Source organism: Rattus rattus, chromosome 12 (assembly GCF_011064425.1).
Source record: "Rattus rattus isolate New Zealand chromosome 12, Rrattus_CSIRO_v1, whole genome shotgun sequence".
Taxonomy (NCBI): Eukaryota; Metazoa; Chordata; class Mammalia; order Rodentia; family Muridae; genus Rattus; species Rattus rattus.
Window position 1 is genome coordinate 68,858,435 of NC_046165.1, and position 17,023 is coordinate 68,875,457.

At 45.6% G+C, this 17,023-nt stretch overlaps 1 protein-coding gene across 2 annotated transcripts; it reads left to right on the forward strand.

Annotated features, from left to right (window-relative positions):
* Positions 1-5,340: 5,340 nt before the first annotated feature.
* LOC116913577 (granzyme E-like) lies at positions 5,341-8,333 on the forward strand. 2 transcript variants are annotated; one of them, XM_032917796.1, is made up of 5 exons: positions 5,341-5,395; positions 6,487-6,637; positions 7,083-7,218; positions 7,431-7,691; positions 8,081-8,333. In XM_032917796.1, exons 1-5 carry the CDS (start codon positions 5,341-5,343, stop codon positions 8,222-8,224), a joined length of 747 nt encoding a protein of 248 aa, XP_032773687.1. In that variant the 3' UTR covers positions 8,225-8,333. The 2 variants fall into 2 exon arrangements, with proteins under 2 accessions (XP_032773687.1, XP_032773686.1); XM_032917795.1 differs by having other exon boundaries at positions 6,487-6,636; positions 7,070-7,218.
* Positions 8,334-17,023: the final 8,690 nt, after the last annotated feature.

A 17,023-nucleotide genomic window follows, 5' to 3' on the forward strand; every position in this document is an offset into this window, starting at 1 on the left:
GCTGTGCGCAAGCTGTTCTAACTGGCCTCTATGATACCCCAAAAATAATGACTCTGAGACTGAATTACAAATGAATAAATTCTTAGAGAGAACACTTGGGTACATTCCCCAACTAGATCATAACTTAATTACCCACTTGTTCTATTCTAAGTCCCGTCACATGGCTTGTTACCTCCTCCCAGGATCATGAATCTCTTCCTAAGCCTTCCTGGGTGAATCCTTCCCACACCTCTCTCTGTATCCAAGAAATCCTCTCTATACACCTGAATTCCCATCTCCTGTTTACTACCCAAGTTCATAGCCCATAAGCTTTCTTATTGACAGGGGAAGCTTTCAGACATTACACAAGAGATTCCCTTTACATTCTGCAGTCCAGAAGGCTGAGACATCCTTCTGATGGACCCAGGATCAACTCGATCCTGCTGCCCAGCCCAGCTCAGAGCTCAGTCAACTTCTATACCCCTTTATCGCCTTCCCGTATTTTCTATCCAACTTCCACTGGACACCAGTAGTTTCCAATGCAGGCCCACCTTCCCAAGGCCTGACTTAAGCCAGCCTTTCACTCTTCTACCTATAAGTCCTAACCACTATGGAGTCAGCTGTGCCTTGTATTCCAGCTAGACTTGGGCGGCAAGTCACCTGAGACTCACCCCTTCCAAGTAGGCCTGGCTGGTTGAGCCCTTTTTCAACCCAAGTCTTTCATGGAGGTTAGCGGTTGATTCATGACCTCCAGTCTCTCAACAACCCTGCCTCAGCCAGGAACCTCGGCCTCCCCCTGCTGGCCACATGGCTGGGATATGGCAGTTTATGAACCCTAGGGATCCAAGAGATGCTAGGCTAAAAGTATCTCTTGACGCCATCAACCAACAGTTTTAGGTCTCTGGTTTTGTATCAGGCACATAGTAGACTCCTTTTTCACCTTCATCCTCTTGTTTCTCTAGACAGCTCATAACACGAATGGCTCTATATTTGGATTGCACAGAAATAATGTTTTTAAATGTGATTAAATTTACTGTATTCCAACAGTGCCACATGCATGATCCTCTTTGGTTCAGAATGCAGTATGTGGAATTGGGAGAAAGCTGGAAACTCTCCAACCCTGTGTTTCTCAGTACCTCATATGGAGCCTTTATCAAAATAGGAGGGCAGGAGAAAGGCAAGCAGAGAGGCTTTAGTCTGCTTGACATTCAGACCCCACTGACCCAACCGAAGTATAAGACAGTACATGGTGACCAGTGTGACCCTGTACAAGTTTCTTACACAGAACTCCTGGTAAATACACTTTTCTTCCTTCTCCCTCCCACACTTTACATCCTGATCACAGTTTCCCTCTCTCCATGTCTCTCCAGATCCACTGCTTTCTTATTTCCTTTCAGAAAAAGCACAGCCAGGGATATCAACCGAACACAGCTTCACAAGGTACAGTAAGACTGGGCACAAACCTTCATATCAAGACCGGACAGGCAACCCAGTAGAAAGAAAAGGATCCAGGAGCAGGTGAAAGAGTCAGAAAAAAATGTCCACTCCTACTATTAGGAGTCCTGTGAGAACACGGAGATACACAATCATAACACATATGCAGAGGACCTAGCTCAGATCCACAGAGGCTCCATGACTGTCATTTTTGTCTCTATGAACCCCTATGAGCCCTGCCTAGATGATTCTTTAGGCCATGTTCTCCTGGTGTTCTTGACCCCTTTGGCTCCCAGAATCCTTCCTGCCCCCTTTCAGAGGGGCTTCCCCTGAGCTCCACCTGATGCTTGGCTGTGAGTTTCTGAAACTGCTCCCAACAGCTGCTGAACAAAGCCTCTCTGATGACAAGTGGGCTAGGCATCCAACCATGCGTAGAGCAGAATATCAGCAGGAATCACTCACTGCCTTCTCTATATGGTCAGTTGTGTTCAGTTCTATCCCAGTTTTCTGGGCATCTGGCTCCTGATCATCCAGGCAGTGTGAGGCATTGGCATCCTCTCATGATATGAGTCTCATTTTGGACCAGTCCTTGTTGGGCACTGGACAATTCCTAGCACATTTTGTAAACAGGTCAAAGGTTTTGTGGCTGGTTGGTGTTCGAGTCCCACCACCAGAAGTCTCGCCTGGTTACAGAAGATGCCTGATTCAGATTCCATAACCTCCATTACTTGGAGTCTTTGCTAGAGTGACCCTCATAGATGTCAGGGAGTTTCTAGTGCACTAGGTTTCCACATCTCCCTGCTTCCCATACTCCGATCCCAGTAGTCTTCCCTGTACACTCTCCCTTCATTCCACCCTCTCTACCTGACTGTTTCAGATCACACCTCCGTCCACCTCAATCCATCTGCAAATTCTATTTCCCCTTCCCAGGAGATCCATGATTCCCCACCCCCCAGATCACTGCTTTTCATTTAGCCTCTCTGGGCCCATGGATTATAGCATGATTATTCCCTACTTAACAGTTAATACCTACTTCCGGTGTCCAGCCTGGCATCACAAGGTAAACTGAGATAGGCAACAAAGTATATCATCAGGGATGGCAGGGGTGAGGGGGGAGGCAAAAGTTGCTTACTTTTGGCAATTTTATACCTTTCTTTAACTCTTTGCAAAGCCTGTGAAACATGACATGGGAACTTAGATATGCTTGGCGTTAATTCAGTATGTTAATTTCGCAGTATTGATTTTTTTTTTCAGCGTTGGTTCTGCCTGGGAAGTTTTTCTGTCATGAATCATTTTCTGTGATATCCTTTTGTAATATCTTGAAACTTTGGAGAGAAGTAAACTACAGATTGAATATGACTAATGATACAGCATATGCATAAATGAGTAAACATGAGAGTATTGAATAATATATTCATTATAATAATGGATAATAATTCAAGGAAAGAGAGCAGGTGGTGGACATGAGGAGGAGTATGTTAAACTAATTGTAATTTTTATTTTTTTAACCTTATTGACTATGTACCTCAATCCCACTCATCCTCTCATCCCTTCAGAGCCTTCCCCTTCCAAGAAAAAGAAAAGAAAATGAGATAGAATTTTTAAAATCTTGTCATGGAAGCTGTAGTACGTCACAGCATGTCACATATCTTTTGTCCACATATCTTTACTTGCAAATGTCCATTGAAATGAGTCATTGGCCTGTTTCAAGGCCTCCGTCTTCGGCTGCACGATCTACACTGGACCCTCACGGGAACACCTCTCAGATATTGTGTTGCTGCCCTGAGTCGTGGAGGTCCTATGGCACGGTTCTGTAGGACAGACCCCTTCACATGATCCACCAGATCATAGATAGGGTAGATGTTGGGGTGGGCCAACTCAAAGCGCTGCATTTGGTTCTGAAAGATAGCTGAGATGGTCAGCCCACCAGCAGTCCTGTATGTGTACCACCAGTGGAGCTCTCCAGAGCTTCCCTGGCTAGCTCACCCAATGATGCAGGAACCAAGGGGCGGGGTTAGCTCTTCTGTTTCCGCATCCTTTCAGCTGGCTCATTGGTGCCTTCAACATGAGGACCAGCTTTACTGTGCTGGGCTAGGGCCTGCTCTCTCTCTCCCCAGTGCTGCAACCTGTGCTGGATGGGGTCAGCTCCCCAGGTCTCAGGACCTCAGGCCAACTCAACCTGCCTGCATCAGGTGGTGAGGAGGTAGTGAGGAAGGGGATCTCTCCCAGGACAACCCTCAGGAAATGAGGTTCAGGGCAAACTCCCCTACACTAACACTCTCAGTGGTTTACTTGTATCCCACTGACTGACACCGGAACAAATGTGGTAACTTATATGTATACACTCTATTTATTAGATATCACAAACATGGATCCTGCTTCTCTGATTTAACATTTTCTCTGTGGCAAGATTTAACATTTAAAGGTAAATTTAACAGATTCTCTGTGGTCACCCATGTACTGAGAATTATTCTCTTCTAGAAGGGTTTTAAGTAACATACCTGTGTGGGCAGATATGTCATAATGCACGGTCCATTTCAGGGGGAATTACTTATGCTCATTATAGCTTGTATAAGTAATATGTAGCTAAAAAGAATTATCCCTCCAAGGTGGCCCAGAAAAGCTAAAAGATTGCAGACACGTGGACTACATGACTAATTTTAATCCAACAAATATCAGGACTTTAGTTCACAAGTAAGACAAGAAAGCCTCCCATGGTCCCAAAATAAAATGGAAAAAAATTTAAAGTATTTGAAATCTATGAAGCAACGATGGAAAAGCAGGGTCCAGGTAGCTCTGCAGTTTTCTGGATGTGTGTGTGTATGTACACACACACACACACACACACACACACACACACACACACACACACGCTCAGGACAAGGCCAGGCTGTCTCACCTCCCAGAGTGATCTCACACAGCTCTCACCATCTAGTGCTCTAAGCTCAGGCTCTCAGCTCCCTCCAGTCAGATCAGACATTTCGAGAGCTGCATCCCTGTCTCTCCCACTCCTGGGTGTAGCCCATTAAATAGTCATTCAAGACCTAATCACAGTCCTTGTTTGTCTATAGGAAATGCTAGGCAGCATTGTACAAAATACCACTGGACGGTAAGCCAATGCTGATCTGATCTTACTGACCATAAAATTCAGTCCTTAAGCTCTTGCCCCAGAGGTAAATGGCAATGGTAAACAGGTAAACCATACCTGTCATTTGTCATCCCAAATTACATTTAACTGTGTATGACAGTTCACATGACTATTTGGAGACAGGGCAAACACTTGTTTTTGCAATTTCTCTGTGACTTCTAGCAGGGGAAGAGACAGAGTGAGCTTTGGTTAATACGTCAGAATTTAAACAGATTGTTCCACGATATGATCGCTCAGTCGTCCCAAAGGTTAGTGAGACGATATATCGCAATACCGTCCAGGAAAATATGGCTCGGTCAACTCTAATTAAGGACTATATAACACTGAGTGCGTGTGTAGTGTGTTATAATGGTGGTTACATAAATTGGTTGTCAGTATTACTTTGAAAAGAAGAAAAGAGGAGGAGGAGAAGGAAGGAAGGAAGAAAAAATTCCAAACACATCTTACCAGGATGCAAAGGGTAAATGTGTAAGCCTTAGAAAAGGACAGCTGTGAGTCTCAGCGCAGTCACTGTGGAATTTCTGGGGTTTCAGGCCTCCTCAACCTCAGCCTCGACCATCTACATTTTTGGTCATTTACCAGCTTAGTTCATAGGGTGTCCGTGTGGCGACAATGTCATTTTTACCCAAAGTAGAAAACTTCCTTAAGTAGTATGATGCTGATCAGAAGCAGAGGCACGCAGGTTTACCTCTGAGGCCCCTGAGCCCACACCTCCTTTCTCCCCTTTCAAGGGCTGTGTCTGCTCTGCCCTCCTTCCACTGAGCAGCCTTCCTGGGAGGATGCCAGCAGTCCTGATTCTCCTGACCTTTCTTCTGCCACTAGGAGAGGGAGCAGGTGAGTGACCACCCTGGTGGCAGAGGTGCTGTCCAGTTACACTTCAGCTGACTTTCTGCCCAGCAGTAGTCAGGAATTGTCCTAGCACTGAACCTCAGGTCCCATCCCAAACCCAGACTTGGAAATCTGACACCAGCTAGAGTCTCAACAAGGACTGAGGAAGGGAGGTGTTCTCAGAAAAATTAGTAAACACTAGCTTCTCTTCTCCCAGCTTTTTCTTTTATTTTTAATCAACCGGAGACTGAATCATCCAGAGAGAGAGAGAGAGAGAGAGAGAGAGAGAGAGAGAGAGAGAGAGAGAGAGAGAGAGCGAGCAGACAATGCAAAGAGCAAAGACACAGAGTACGTCATTAACTTGACTTCATTGGAGGGAAAGGCAGCTTTAGGGTTGCGCCTGCAATGGGGTGAGGCCACCAGCTCAGTAGTATTAGCATCATTTATTAAGTCCACCCTCAGCCCTGCAGAAGAAAGGGATGCAGGCTGACAAGATCCTGCGCTGCTCACTCCCTCAGCTTTGCAGTCTGGTTTTAGGTGGCCTCTCCACTTCTGCAGGTCCCCTGTTACTCCCATCCTGGACAGCACATTAACTACTCCAAAGTGCCCCTGGCTCTGAATCCCACCAGCACTGACCCACCAGACCCCCAGAGAACTACAAGCCACTCATGCATGCAGCAAAAAGGATTTACTGAGAGCCCAAGAGTGTTAGGCACCAAACATGGATGACGTTAGAAAATCCACCTCTATAGGGTCTTGGGGGTAAAAAGTGAGAAAATGGCCCCAGTCAATACTACAGGGGTAAGGATGACTCACTAACAAACAAAAAACCAACGTAATGATTTGCAGGATCCCCTCAGCCTTTACGTGACAAAGACAGAGCTGATACCGCCATGTATTTGTAAAGCATCAGCTGAGGGACAGGGGCTGCCCACCCCTTCCCAGTCAGCACATTATTCCATGTGAGAAGTATCCTGTCTGCAGCAGGACTGGGGAAGTGCAGATCTGACCCGCCATCGTTCCATTCCTTGATCTACCCTGATGACATTACCTGTTGCTCCCAGACACCCAATACTCTAGCTTTTATTTTTTTCCAGAGGAGGTCATCGGGGGCCATGAGGTCCCGCCACACTCCCGCCCTTACATGGCATTAATTTCCTTTCTGAAAGTCGACGGCAACAGAAGCTCTTGCGGAGGCTTCCTGGTGCGAGACTACTTTGTGCTGACGGCTGCTCACTGCACTGGAAGGTGAGGAGAAGCAGCCAGCCCATACCTTCTGAGAACCCCACAGGACCTTCTGTCTTCTACTGTGGATGTCCCCATGTGAACTCTCTTGAAGGAAGGACTGTGAAAATGGGAGTCCGGTGAGAGGTAAATTGGAGATCAAAGGGCGAGAGGTCAGGTCCGGCAGCACGCTTCAGCTGATCAACTGCGCTGGCCAAGCTAAAGCAGCGGCTGGAGTTCACATTAAAACTCATGCAAGCTATGGAATATTGCCTAGATGCAAGAGTGAGCCCCCCAAGACTGCCATGCCCTTGAGAATCAGAAAGCTGAAGGTCTGACCCTGAGGCCCTCATGAGTCCTGAAGTCCTCTCAGCTAGAGCACCCACCCTGCATACCCTGCCTTTCCCAGCTCCTGGGCTGTATCCTCTCTGACTCCACATCTCTCCTCTCCACTCTGCTCTCTCCACAGCTCAATGACAGTCATACTAGGGGCCCACAACCTCCATGAGCAGGAGAAGACTCAGCAGATCATCCCTGTGGAAAAAGCTATTCCCCACCTGGGCTATAATCCTCTGAACCACTCCAATGACATCATGCTATTAAAGGTGAAACCTGCCACAGTCCCACCCACATTCCTCTGCCCACTCCTCATCCCTCACCCCCATCTCTCACACTGCCTGTGCTCTGTTTGCCTCAGGGCTAGTCCTTCCCTCCTGCTCTGATCCTGCTCCTTCCCTCTCTGTCATCCTGAATTTCAAAGAGACTCAAGCTAGCAAGCTCCTAGCTCAGCTGGTCTCTCCTCCCTCTTTCCTATCAGTTGGAGAGTAAGGCCAAGAGGACTAAAGCTGTGAGGACCCTCAGGTTGCCTGGGCGCAAAGACCACGTAAATCCAGGGGATGTATGTGGTGTGGCTGGCTGGGGAAAAACGTCCATCAATGCCAATAAAGGATCTGCCCTCTTAGAGGAGGCTGAATTGATCATCCAGGGGGACGAGGAATGCAAAAAACGCTTCCGTCACTATTCCGAAACCACAGAGATTTGTGCCGGAGACCCAAACGAAATAGAGGCTCCTTCCAAGGTGGGGAATCAAGCATTTCACAGACAAAATCCAGGGTAAAAGGGCCCTGGGAGAGGCCAAGATACGAGAATGGCAAACCCTCAAACCTTAGCTCAGAGAAGAGAAAGCCTAAAACTCCAGCTTTGGTCTCTTATGTGAGTGTAGCAAGAGTGTCAGCTGGGAAAACATCTGTCATCTCAGACAGGATACATTATCTCAGAGTGTCCCCGAGGACTTCAGAGAAAGCCTAGGACTGGGCTAGAAGGAAACCTTGGGCCTCCCTGGAGCTCTGGAACTGAGGGCAGCTGGAATCTGTCCTGGTCCTGATCTGAGAGTTAGCATTGCCAGGAGGAGTGGGGAGAGCAGAGCCAGAGAGAGCCAGGCTCAGTTCGTCCTTTCTCCATCCACAGGGTGACTCGGGGGCACCCCTTGTGTGTGACAACAAAGCTTATGGAGTTTTGTCCTATGTAAAATCCAAGAAGATTTCTTCAGGGGTCTTCACCAAGGTTGTGTACTTCCTGCCGTGGATAAGCAAAAACACAGAGCTCCTCTAACAGGTTAACACCTGTGCCCAACCAGCCTGTCTGACCTCAGGCACGAACCCCGATGAGTGTGCGTCAAAGGCTGAAAATCCATAATAAATAACCCCCAGTGTGCAAGTAACTGAAGTTCTTTACTTTCAGCCACTTCATTGTTTGCGTGCTGTGGGCCTCCGTAGTGGAGGTTTTCCATGGAGATCTCCGGTCCAGCACGGGTTCAGGAGAAGGGAAGAGAACTCGGGCAGGGAGGGGAACTGCTCTTTGTCGCCTCCACTGGTGTTGTCCTGCCTCTGTTTCAGGCCAGGCTTAGCCAGCAGGGGTGCCTGAAGCCAAGCTGCGGTGTTACAGCTCTTACGATAGAAGCTCTCAGAGTGGTTGTTGCACACCTTTAATCCTCTGCACGATTCTTAAATAGTTTTTGGATGGGTCAGTGTCTGACAACGGTACTTCCTATTGCTTTGGCTTAAGAGCTTGGGAAGACCTCATCTACATATTCGGGGGCGTGGTCCTGCTTCTATGATTGATCTGTCTTGAGCCTATGTGACCTGTAGTCACAGCCTCACCTGTGGAGGAGGGGCTTGGAGCATTGCCCTATGTGATTGGTCTGTCTCTATAGGGATCTGGGTGGGGGTGGGGCTGCAGCTAGTGAGGCTTTGATTTCCTGGGAGACTGGGAACGCGCCTGCCTTCACTTTTAGGGTCTCCGGGGATATGACCTATCTAGACCAGATATCAGGGTACCTTTCACAGCCCACCGCCCCACAGTGCACCTAGCTAGTCTAGGCAGACCCCCCCCCATCACTTTTGAACGTTACTTCCCCCTCCAGCCCCAGCCCGCCCTCTTACTGGGACTTCAGGCCACACAATTCGTAATGTGCTGATAGAGAGTTGTTTCTATGTTTTCATTTTTGAGATAGGATCTCACTGTAAAGCTCTGGATGTTCTGAAATTTACTATGAAAACCAGCCTGGCCTTCAATTCACAGAGATCTGCCCCTCTCTGCTTCCCCAGTGCTAGGATTAAAGGTGTATGCCATGACATCCAACCATACACATGTCTAATTCTCCAGTCTCCAAGGTTGGCTTTCTCACTCAGAAGCGTCAGGAGGCTACAGCACTACTGAGGTGCCCCATGCTCAGTCACTCGCTCACACTTAGCCCTCCAGACAGGAACCTTCTGGGCCTAGGAGATTCCTACATCTCTGAGCCACCTTCCTCCAGCCCAACAATTGCAGGAAGTGGAACAAGGCATGGGGGTGAAGGGAGATTTGACTCTGGGAATTCAGAAGGCCATGGGCTGTGCAACCCAGTCATGTTCCTGTCTCCAGTCCCCTCTCTAGCAGGGTAGGGGACTCTTCCCACCTGAACTGTCTGCAGTCCAGAAGCCTGGGACATCCCTCTGAGGAACCCAGGCTCAGCTGGGCCTCATTTCCCAGCCCAGCACAGAGCTCAGTCAACTTCTGTGCCCTCTGTGGCCTTCCAGTGTTTTCCATCTGACGTCTTCTAGCTACCAGTAGTTTCTACTCCATCCCTGCCTCACCCATGCCTGAAGTACACCAGCCTTTCACTCCTCTAAGTTCCAAAACTGTGGAGTCTCCTCTACCTGACAGTCCAGCCAGACTTGGACTGCCAGTCATGTGATGCTCACCCCTTCTATCTAAGCCAGGCTCAAGAGTTCCAAGGACTGAAAGACCTCCCAATTTGTCAAGTACCCTGGTTTATCCTGGAACCTTGGTCTCCCCCTGCTGGCCACATGGGGATATGGCAGTTGGTGAACCCCAGGGATTCAAAGGACGCTAGGCCAGAAGTATCTCCAATGGAATACTACTCAGCTATCAAAAACAATGACTTTATGAAATTCATAGGCAAATGGATGGAACTGGAAAATATCATCCTGAGTTAGGTAACCCAATCGCAGAAAAAACACACATGGTATGCACTCAATGATAAGTGGATATTAGCCCATATTACCCTAGATGCACAGAACACATGAAACTCAAGAAGGATGACCAAAATGCAGATGCTTCACTCCTTCTTTAAAAGGGGAACAAGAATACCCTTGGCAGGGAATAGAGAGGCAAAGTGTACAACGGAGGCTGAAGGAACACCCATTCAGAGCCTGCCCCACATGTGGCCCATACATATACAGCCACCCAATTAGACAAGATGGATGAAGCAAAGAAGTGCAGGCCAACAGGATCCAGATGTAGATCTCTCCTGAGAGACACAGCCAGAATACAGCAAATACAGAGGCGTATGCCAGCAGCAAACCACTGAACTGAGAATAGGACCCCCGTTGAAGGAATCAGAGAAAGGACTGGAAGAGCTTGAAGGGACTCGAGACCCCAAATGAACAACAATGTCAACCAACCAGAGCTTCCAGGGACTAAGCCATTATGCAAAGACTATATATGGACTGACGCTGGGCTCCAACTGCATAGGTAGCCATGAATAGCCTAGTAAGATCACCAGTGGAAGGGGAAGCCCTGGGTCCTGCTAAGACTGAACCCCCAGTGAACTAGACTGTTGGGGGGAGGGCGGCAATGGGGGGAGGATGGGAAGGGGAACACCCATAAAGAAGGGGAGGGGGAAGGGTTAGGGGGATGTTGGCCAGGAAACCGGGAAAGGGAATGACAATCGAAATGTAAATAAGAAATACCCAATTTAATAAAGATGGAGAAAAAAAATCATCCATCAACAATTTTAGGCCCTTGGTTTTGTATCTGGTACAGAGTAGACTCCTTCACATCATCCTCTTGTTTCTCTATACAGGTCAACATGGCGCATATGGATCTGTATCTGGAATGCACAAAAAGACATGTTTTTAAAAAGTGATTAACTTCTCTATTCTAACAGTTCCATGTGCATGGTCTTCCTGGGTTCTGAGTGCAGTGTGTAGATTCGGAAGGAAGGGTAAACCTTCCAACAACTCTGATTTCCAACGTAGCTCAGGGAGAGCCCCTACTGTAATTTTTGGGCAGGAGAAAGGCCAGCAGAGAGGCTGTAGCTTGCTTGACATTCAAATCATAAACTCAGCCGCTCCAGCTGAAGCACAAGACAGCTTATGGTGACCCATGTGACCCTATTCAAGTCCCCACACAGCAGCACTGGTGCATTATAGGTTCTCTTCTTCTCTCATACATTACATCCTGACCACAGTCTACCCTCCCTCCATGTCTCCCAGCACCCCCAATCTCTCATCTCCCTCAGATCCACTCCTCCCCCACTTCCCTTCAGAAAAACAAAGCTTCCCAGGGTGTCAACCTAACACAGCTTAATAAGGTACAATAAAACTGGGCACAAAGCTTCATATCAAGACTGGACAAAGCAAATCAATAGGAGGACATGGGTACCGAGAGAACATTAAATGTTCAGAGACATGTCCAATCCCACTGTTAGGAGTCCCACACAACCGTAACACATGTGCAGGGAATGTAGCTGAGATCCATAGAGGCTCTGTGATCCCCTAAGAGGCCTATCTAGGCTGTTTTCTAGTGTAGTTGACTCCTTTGGCTTTTAAAATCTTTCCAGATCCTTTTCAGAGTGGCTTCCCCTGACCTCTGCCTAGTATTTGACTGTGAGTCTCTGCAACTGAACCCATCACTTGGTGGATGGAACTTTCTGATGATGACGGGGTAGTCATCCATCTATGAGTACAGCAGAATGTCAGCAATAATCGTTTCATTGACTTCTCCTTATGGCAGTTGTGTTTGTTTCCATCCTTGGCCTCCGGGCTTCCTGACCATCCAGGCAGTGTCTGGTATGGGATCCCCTCTTGTGATTCAAGCCTCATGTTGACCAGTCATTAGTTGACCATGACACAATTGCTGTGTCACATTTACCCCAGCACATCTTGTAGACAGGATAAATTGTAGGTCAAAGCTTTTCTGGCTGTGTTGGTGTCCCAGTATCACACTGGACGTCTTGCCTGGTTACAGAAGAAGGCTGTTCAGCCTCAATATCCCCTGCAATGTAGATACTTTGCCAGGGACTCCTTCAAAATTTCTAAGGACATTCTTTTGCAATAGGTTTCCACATTGCTACCCTAATGCTCCAACTCTAGTCATCTCAGTACACTCTCCATTTATTACTCCCCTCTCCTGTTATTCTCCCTGTTCACAACCCCACCAGCCCTGTCCATCTGCATAATCCATTATATTTCTCCTTCCGAGGGAATTCCATGACTTCCCCCCACCCCCCGACTTTGACCTCTCCTTGTCACATATCTTGTCTGGGCCTGTAGTTTACAGCACGATTATGCTTTACTTAACAGCTAACATCCACTTATAAGTGAATATGTGCCATGCTTGTCTTTTTGAGTCTGGGTTATCTTATTCAGTATGATTTTTTTCCTTCCTTTCATTTGCCTGCAAGTTCCATGTTGTCAGCTGCTCCAATGCTCCATTGAAAAACTGTCCTACATTTTCTTTATCTATTCTTCTGTTGAGAGTCATCTAGGTTATCTCTAATATCTGGCTATCATGAATAAGACCACTATGAACATAGTTGAACAACTGTCCTAATTGTGGAATGGAGCACCCTTTGGGTATATGTCCATGGGTGGTATAGCTTGGTCTGGGGTAGATAGATTCCCCATCTTCTTGAGTAATCATCCTATTGATTTACAACCTATTGGTTGAACCTATTTACACCCTATTGGTTGAACAACTTTGCACTCCCACGAGCAATGAAGGAGTGTTCCGCTTAATCCATGTGCTTGCCAGCATTAGGTCTTGCTTGAGTTTTTTATGTTATTCCTTCTTACAGGTGTAAGATACAATAACAAATTACTTTCGATTGGCAGTTGCCTGATGAATAAGGATGTTGAACATTTAAGTTTTTTACAGCTCCATGAGATTGTTCGACTGAGAATTCTCTCTTTAGATCTGGACTCCCACTTTAAAATTTGATCATTTCGTTTGTAGATGTCTAGTTTCTTGAGTTCTTTGCATATTTTGGATACTAGCCCTCTGTCAGATGTGAATTGTAAGGGAGGTTGACCCCTAAAATCAGTACAGGACATACAGACATCAAATTCTTAGCACAAAGGAGATTTATTACCCAAGAGGGGTAAGCAAGGTTGCAGGGCAGGGGAGGCATAAAAACATAACAGCATCAGCTAACAAACAAGGAAGAGAAGCAAGAGAAGAGGAGGAAGAGAGAACAGGAAGTTTTTGCAGGAGTGGGGTTTTAAGGTAAATGGGGGAGTGTGTGAGAGAGTGTTGGTAAATGGAGATTAAACATGATAGCCAAATAAACAATTATGATTATCCGACAGAGGTGTTTAGTCTTAGGAAAGAGTCAATGGTCAATTTTTTTTAAAAGGACCTAGGGAGTATCTTTTTTTTTATTTTTTTTTTAATCTTTCTTAACTTGAGTATTTCTTATATACATTTCGATTGTTATTCCCTTTCCCGGTTTTCGGGCCAACATCCCCCTAACTCCTCCCCTCTCCTACTATATTGGTGTTCCCCTCCCCATTCTTCCCCCATTACCGCCCTCCCCGCAACAATCATGTTCACTTGGGGTTCAGTCTTAGCAGGACCAAGGGCTTCCCCTTCCACTGGTGCCCCTACTAGACTATTCATTGCTACCTATGAGGTTGGAGCCCAGGGTCAGTCCATGTATAGTCTTAGGGGAGTGGCTTCGTCCCTGGAAGCTCTGGTTGATTGGCATTGTTGTTCATACGGGGTCTTAAGACCCTTCAAGTTCTTTCAGTCCTCTCTCTGATTCCTTCATCGGGGATCCCGTTCTCAGTTCAGTGGTGTGCTGCTGGCATTCACCTATGTATTTGCTGTATTCTGGGTGTGTCTCTCAGGAGAGATCTACATCCGGTTCCTGCCGGCCTGCACTTGTTTGCTTCATCCTTAATCGGGTGGCTGTATATGTATGGGCCACGTGTGGGGCAGGCTCTGAATGTTTGTTCCTTCTGCCTCTGTTTTAAATTTTGCCTCCCTATTTCCTGCCAAGGGTATTCTTGTTCCCCTTTTAAAGAAGGAGTGAAGCATTCACATTTTGATCATCCCTCTTCAGTTTCATGTGTTCTGTGCATTTAGGGTAATTCAAGCATTTGGGTTAATAGCCATTTATCAATGAGTGCATACCATGTGTGTTTTTCTGTGATTGGGTTACCTCACTCAGGATGATATTTTCCAGTTCCATCCATTTGCCTATGAATTTCATAAAGTCATTGTTTTTGATAGCTGAGTAGTATTCCATTGTGTAGATGTACCACATTTTCTGTATCCATTCCTATGTTGAAGGGCATCTGGGTTCTTTCCAGCTTCTGGCTATTATAAATAAGGCTGCTATGAACATAGTGAAGCATGTGTCTTTTTTATACGTTGGGGCATCTTTTGGGTATATGCCCAAAGAGAGGTATAGCTGGGTCCTCAGGTAGTTCAATGTCCAATTTTCTGAGGAACCTCCAGACTGATTTCAGAATGGTTGTACCAGTCTGCAATCCCACCAACAATGGAGGAGTGTTCCTCTTTCTTCACATCCTCTCCAGCATCTGCTGTCACCTGAGTTTTTGATCTTAGCCATTCTCACTGTTGTGAGGGGAAATCTCAGGGTTGTTTTGATTTGCACTTCCCTTATGACTAAAGATGTTGAACATTTCTTTAGGTGTTTCTCAACCATTCGGCATTCCTCAGCTGTGAATTCCTTGTTTAGGTCTGAACTCCATTTTTAATAGGGTTGTCTCCCTGCAGTCTAACTTCTTGAGTTCTTTGTATATTTTGGATATAAACCCTCTATCAGTTGTAGGATTGAGAACTTGAGTTCTTTGTATATTTTGAATATAAGGCCTCTATCGGTTGTAGGAATAAGATCTTTTCCCAATCCGTTGATTGCTGTTTTGTCCTAACAACAGTGTCCTTTGCCTTACAGAAGCTTTGTAGTTTTATGAGATCCCATTTGTCAATTCTTGATCTTAGAGCATAAGCCATTGGTGTTTTGTTCAGGAAATTTTCTCCAGTGCCCATGTGTTTGAGATACTTCCCCACTTTTTCTTCTATTAGTTTGAGTGTATCTGGTGTGATGTGGAGGTCCTTGATCCACTTGGACTTAAGCTTTGTACAAGGTGATAAGCATGGATCGATCTGCATTCTTCTACATGTTGACCTCCAGTTGAACCAGCACCATTTGCTGAAAATGCTATCTTTTTTCCATTGGATGGTTTTGGCTCCTTTGTCAAAAATCAAGTGCCCATAGGTGTGTGGGTTCATATCTGGGTCTTCAATCTGTTCCATTGGTCTATCTGTCTGTCTCTGTACCAATACCATGCAGTTTTTATCACTATTGCTGTGTAATACTGCTTGAGTTCAGGGATAGTGATTCCCCAGAAGTCCTTTTAGTGTTGAGGATAAAATTAGCTATCCTGGGTTGTTTTGTTGTTCCAGATGAATTTGCAAATTGTTCTGTCTAACTCTCTGAAGAATTAGATTGGTATTTTGATGGGGATTGCATTGAATCTGTAGATTGCTTTTGGTGAAATGGCCATTTTTACTATATTAATCCTGCCAATCCATGAGCATGGGAGATCTTTCCATCTTCTGAGGTCTTCTTCAATTTCCTTCTTCAGAGGCTTGAAGTTCTTATCATACAGATCTTTTACTTGCTTGGTTAAAGTCACACCGACGTATTTTATATTATTTGGGACTATTATGAAGGGTGTCGTTTCCCTAATTTCATTCTTGGCTTGTTTCTCCTTTGTGTAGAGGAAGGCTATTGATTTATTTGAGTTAATTTTATACCCAGCCACTTTGCTGAAGTTGTTTATCAACTTTCGTAGTTCTCTAGTGGAACTTTTGGGATCACTTAAATATACTATAATGTCATCTGCAAATAGTGATATTTTGACTTCTTCTTTTCCAATCTGTATCATTTTGATCTCCATTTGTTGTCTGATTGCTCTGGCTAGAACTTCAAGAACTATATTGAATAAGTAGGGAGAGAGTGGGCAGCCTTGTCTAGTCCCTGATTTTAGTGGGATTGCTTCAAGTTTCTCTCCATTTAGTTTGATGTTAGTGACTGGTTTGCTGTATATGGCTTTTAGTATGTTTAGGTATGGGCCTTGGGATTCCTATTATTTCCAGCACTTTTATCATGAAGGGGTGTTGAATTTGGTCAAATGCTTTCTCAGCATCTAATGAAATGATCATGTGGTTTTGTTCTTTCAGTTTGTTTATAAAATGGATCACGTTGATGGTTTTCCGTATATTAAACCATCCCTGTATGCCTGGGATGAAGCCTACTTGATCATGGTGGATGATTGTTTTGATGTGCTCTTGAATTCGGTTTGCCAGAATTTTATTGAATATTTTTGCGTTGATATTCATAAGGGATTTTGGTCTGAATTACTCTTTCTTTCTTGGGTCTTTGTGTGGTTTAGGTATAAGAGTAATTGTGACTTCATAGAAGGAATTCGGTAGTGCTCCATCTGTTTCAATTTTGTGGAATTGTTTGGATAGTATTGGTATGACGTCTTCTATGAAGGGCTGATAGGATTCTGCACTAAAACCATCTGGACCTGGGCTCGTTTTGGTTGGGAGACCTTTAAAGACCGCTTCTATTTCGTTAGGAGTTATGGGGTTATTGTTTAAATGGTTTATCTGTTCCTGATTTAACTTCGGTACCTGGCATCTGTCTAGGAAATTGTCCATTTCCTCCAGATTTTCAAGTTTTGTTAAAAATAGGCTTTTGTAGTAGGATATGATGATTTTTGAATTTCCTCTGATTCTGTAGTTATGTCTCCCTTTTCATTTCTGATTTTATTAATTTGTACACACTCTCTGTGTCCTCTTGTTAGTCTG

Excerpts from the sequence above, each read along its gene's own strand:
- LOC116913577 (XM_032917795.1), top strand. The coding sequence starts at position 5,341 with ATGCCAGCAGTCCTGATTCTCCTGACCTTTCTTCTGCCACTAGGAGAG. Across the intron at positions 6,637-7,069 it reads GGCTGCTCACTGCACTGGAA|GCTCTCTCCACAGCTCAATG; the intron begins GGTGAGGAGAAG and ends CCTCTCCACTCT. Across the intron at positions 7,219-7,430 it reads ATGACATCATGCTATTAAAG|TTGGAGAGTAAGGCCAAGAG; the intron begins GTGAAACCTGCC and ends CTTTCCTATCAG.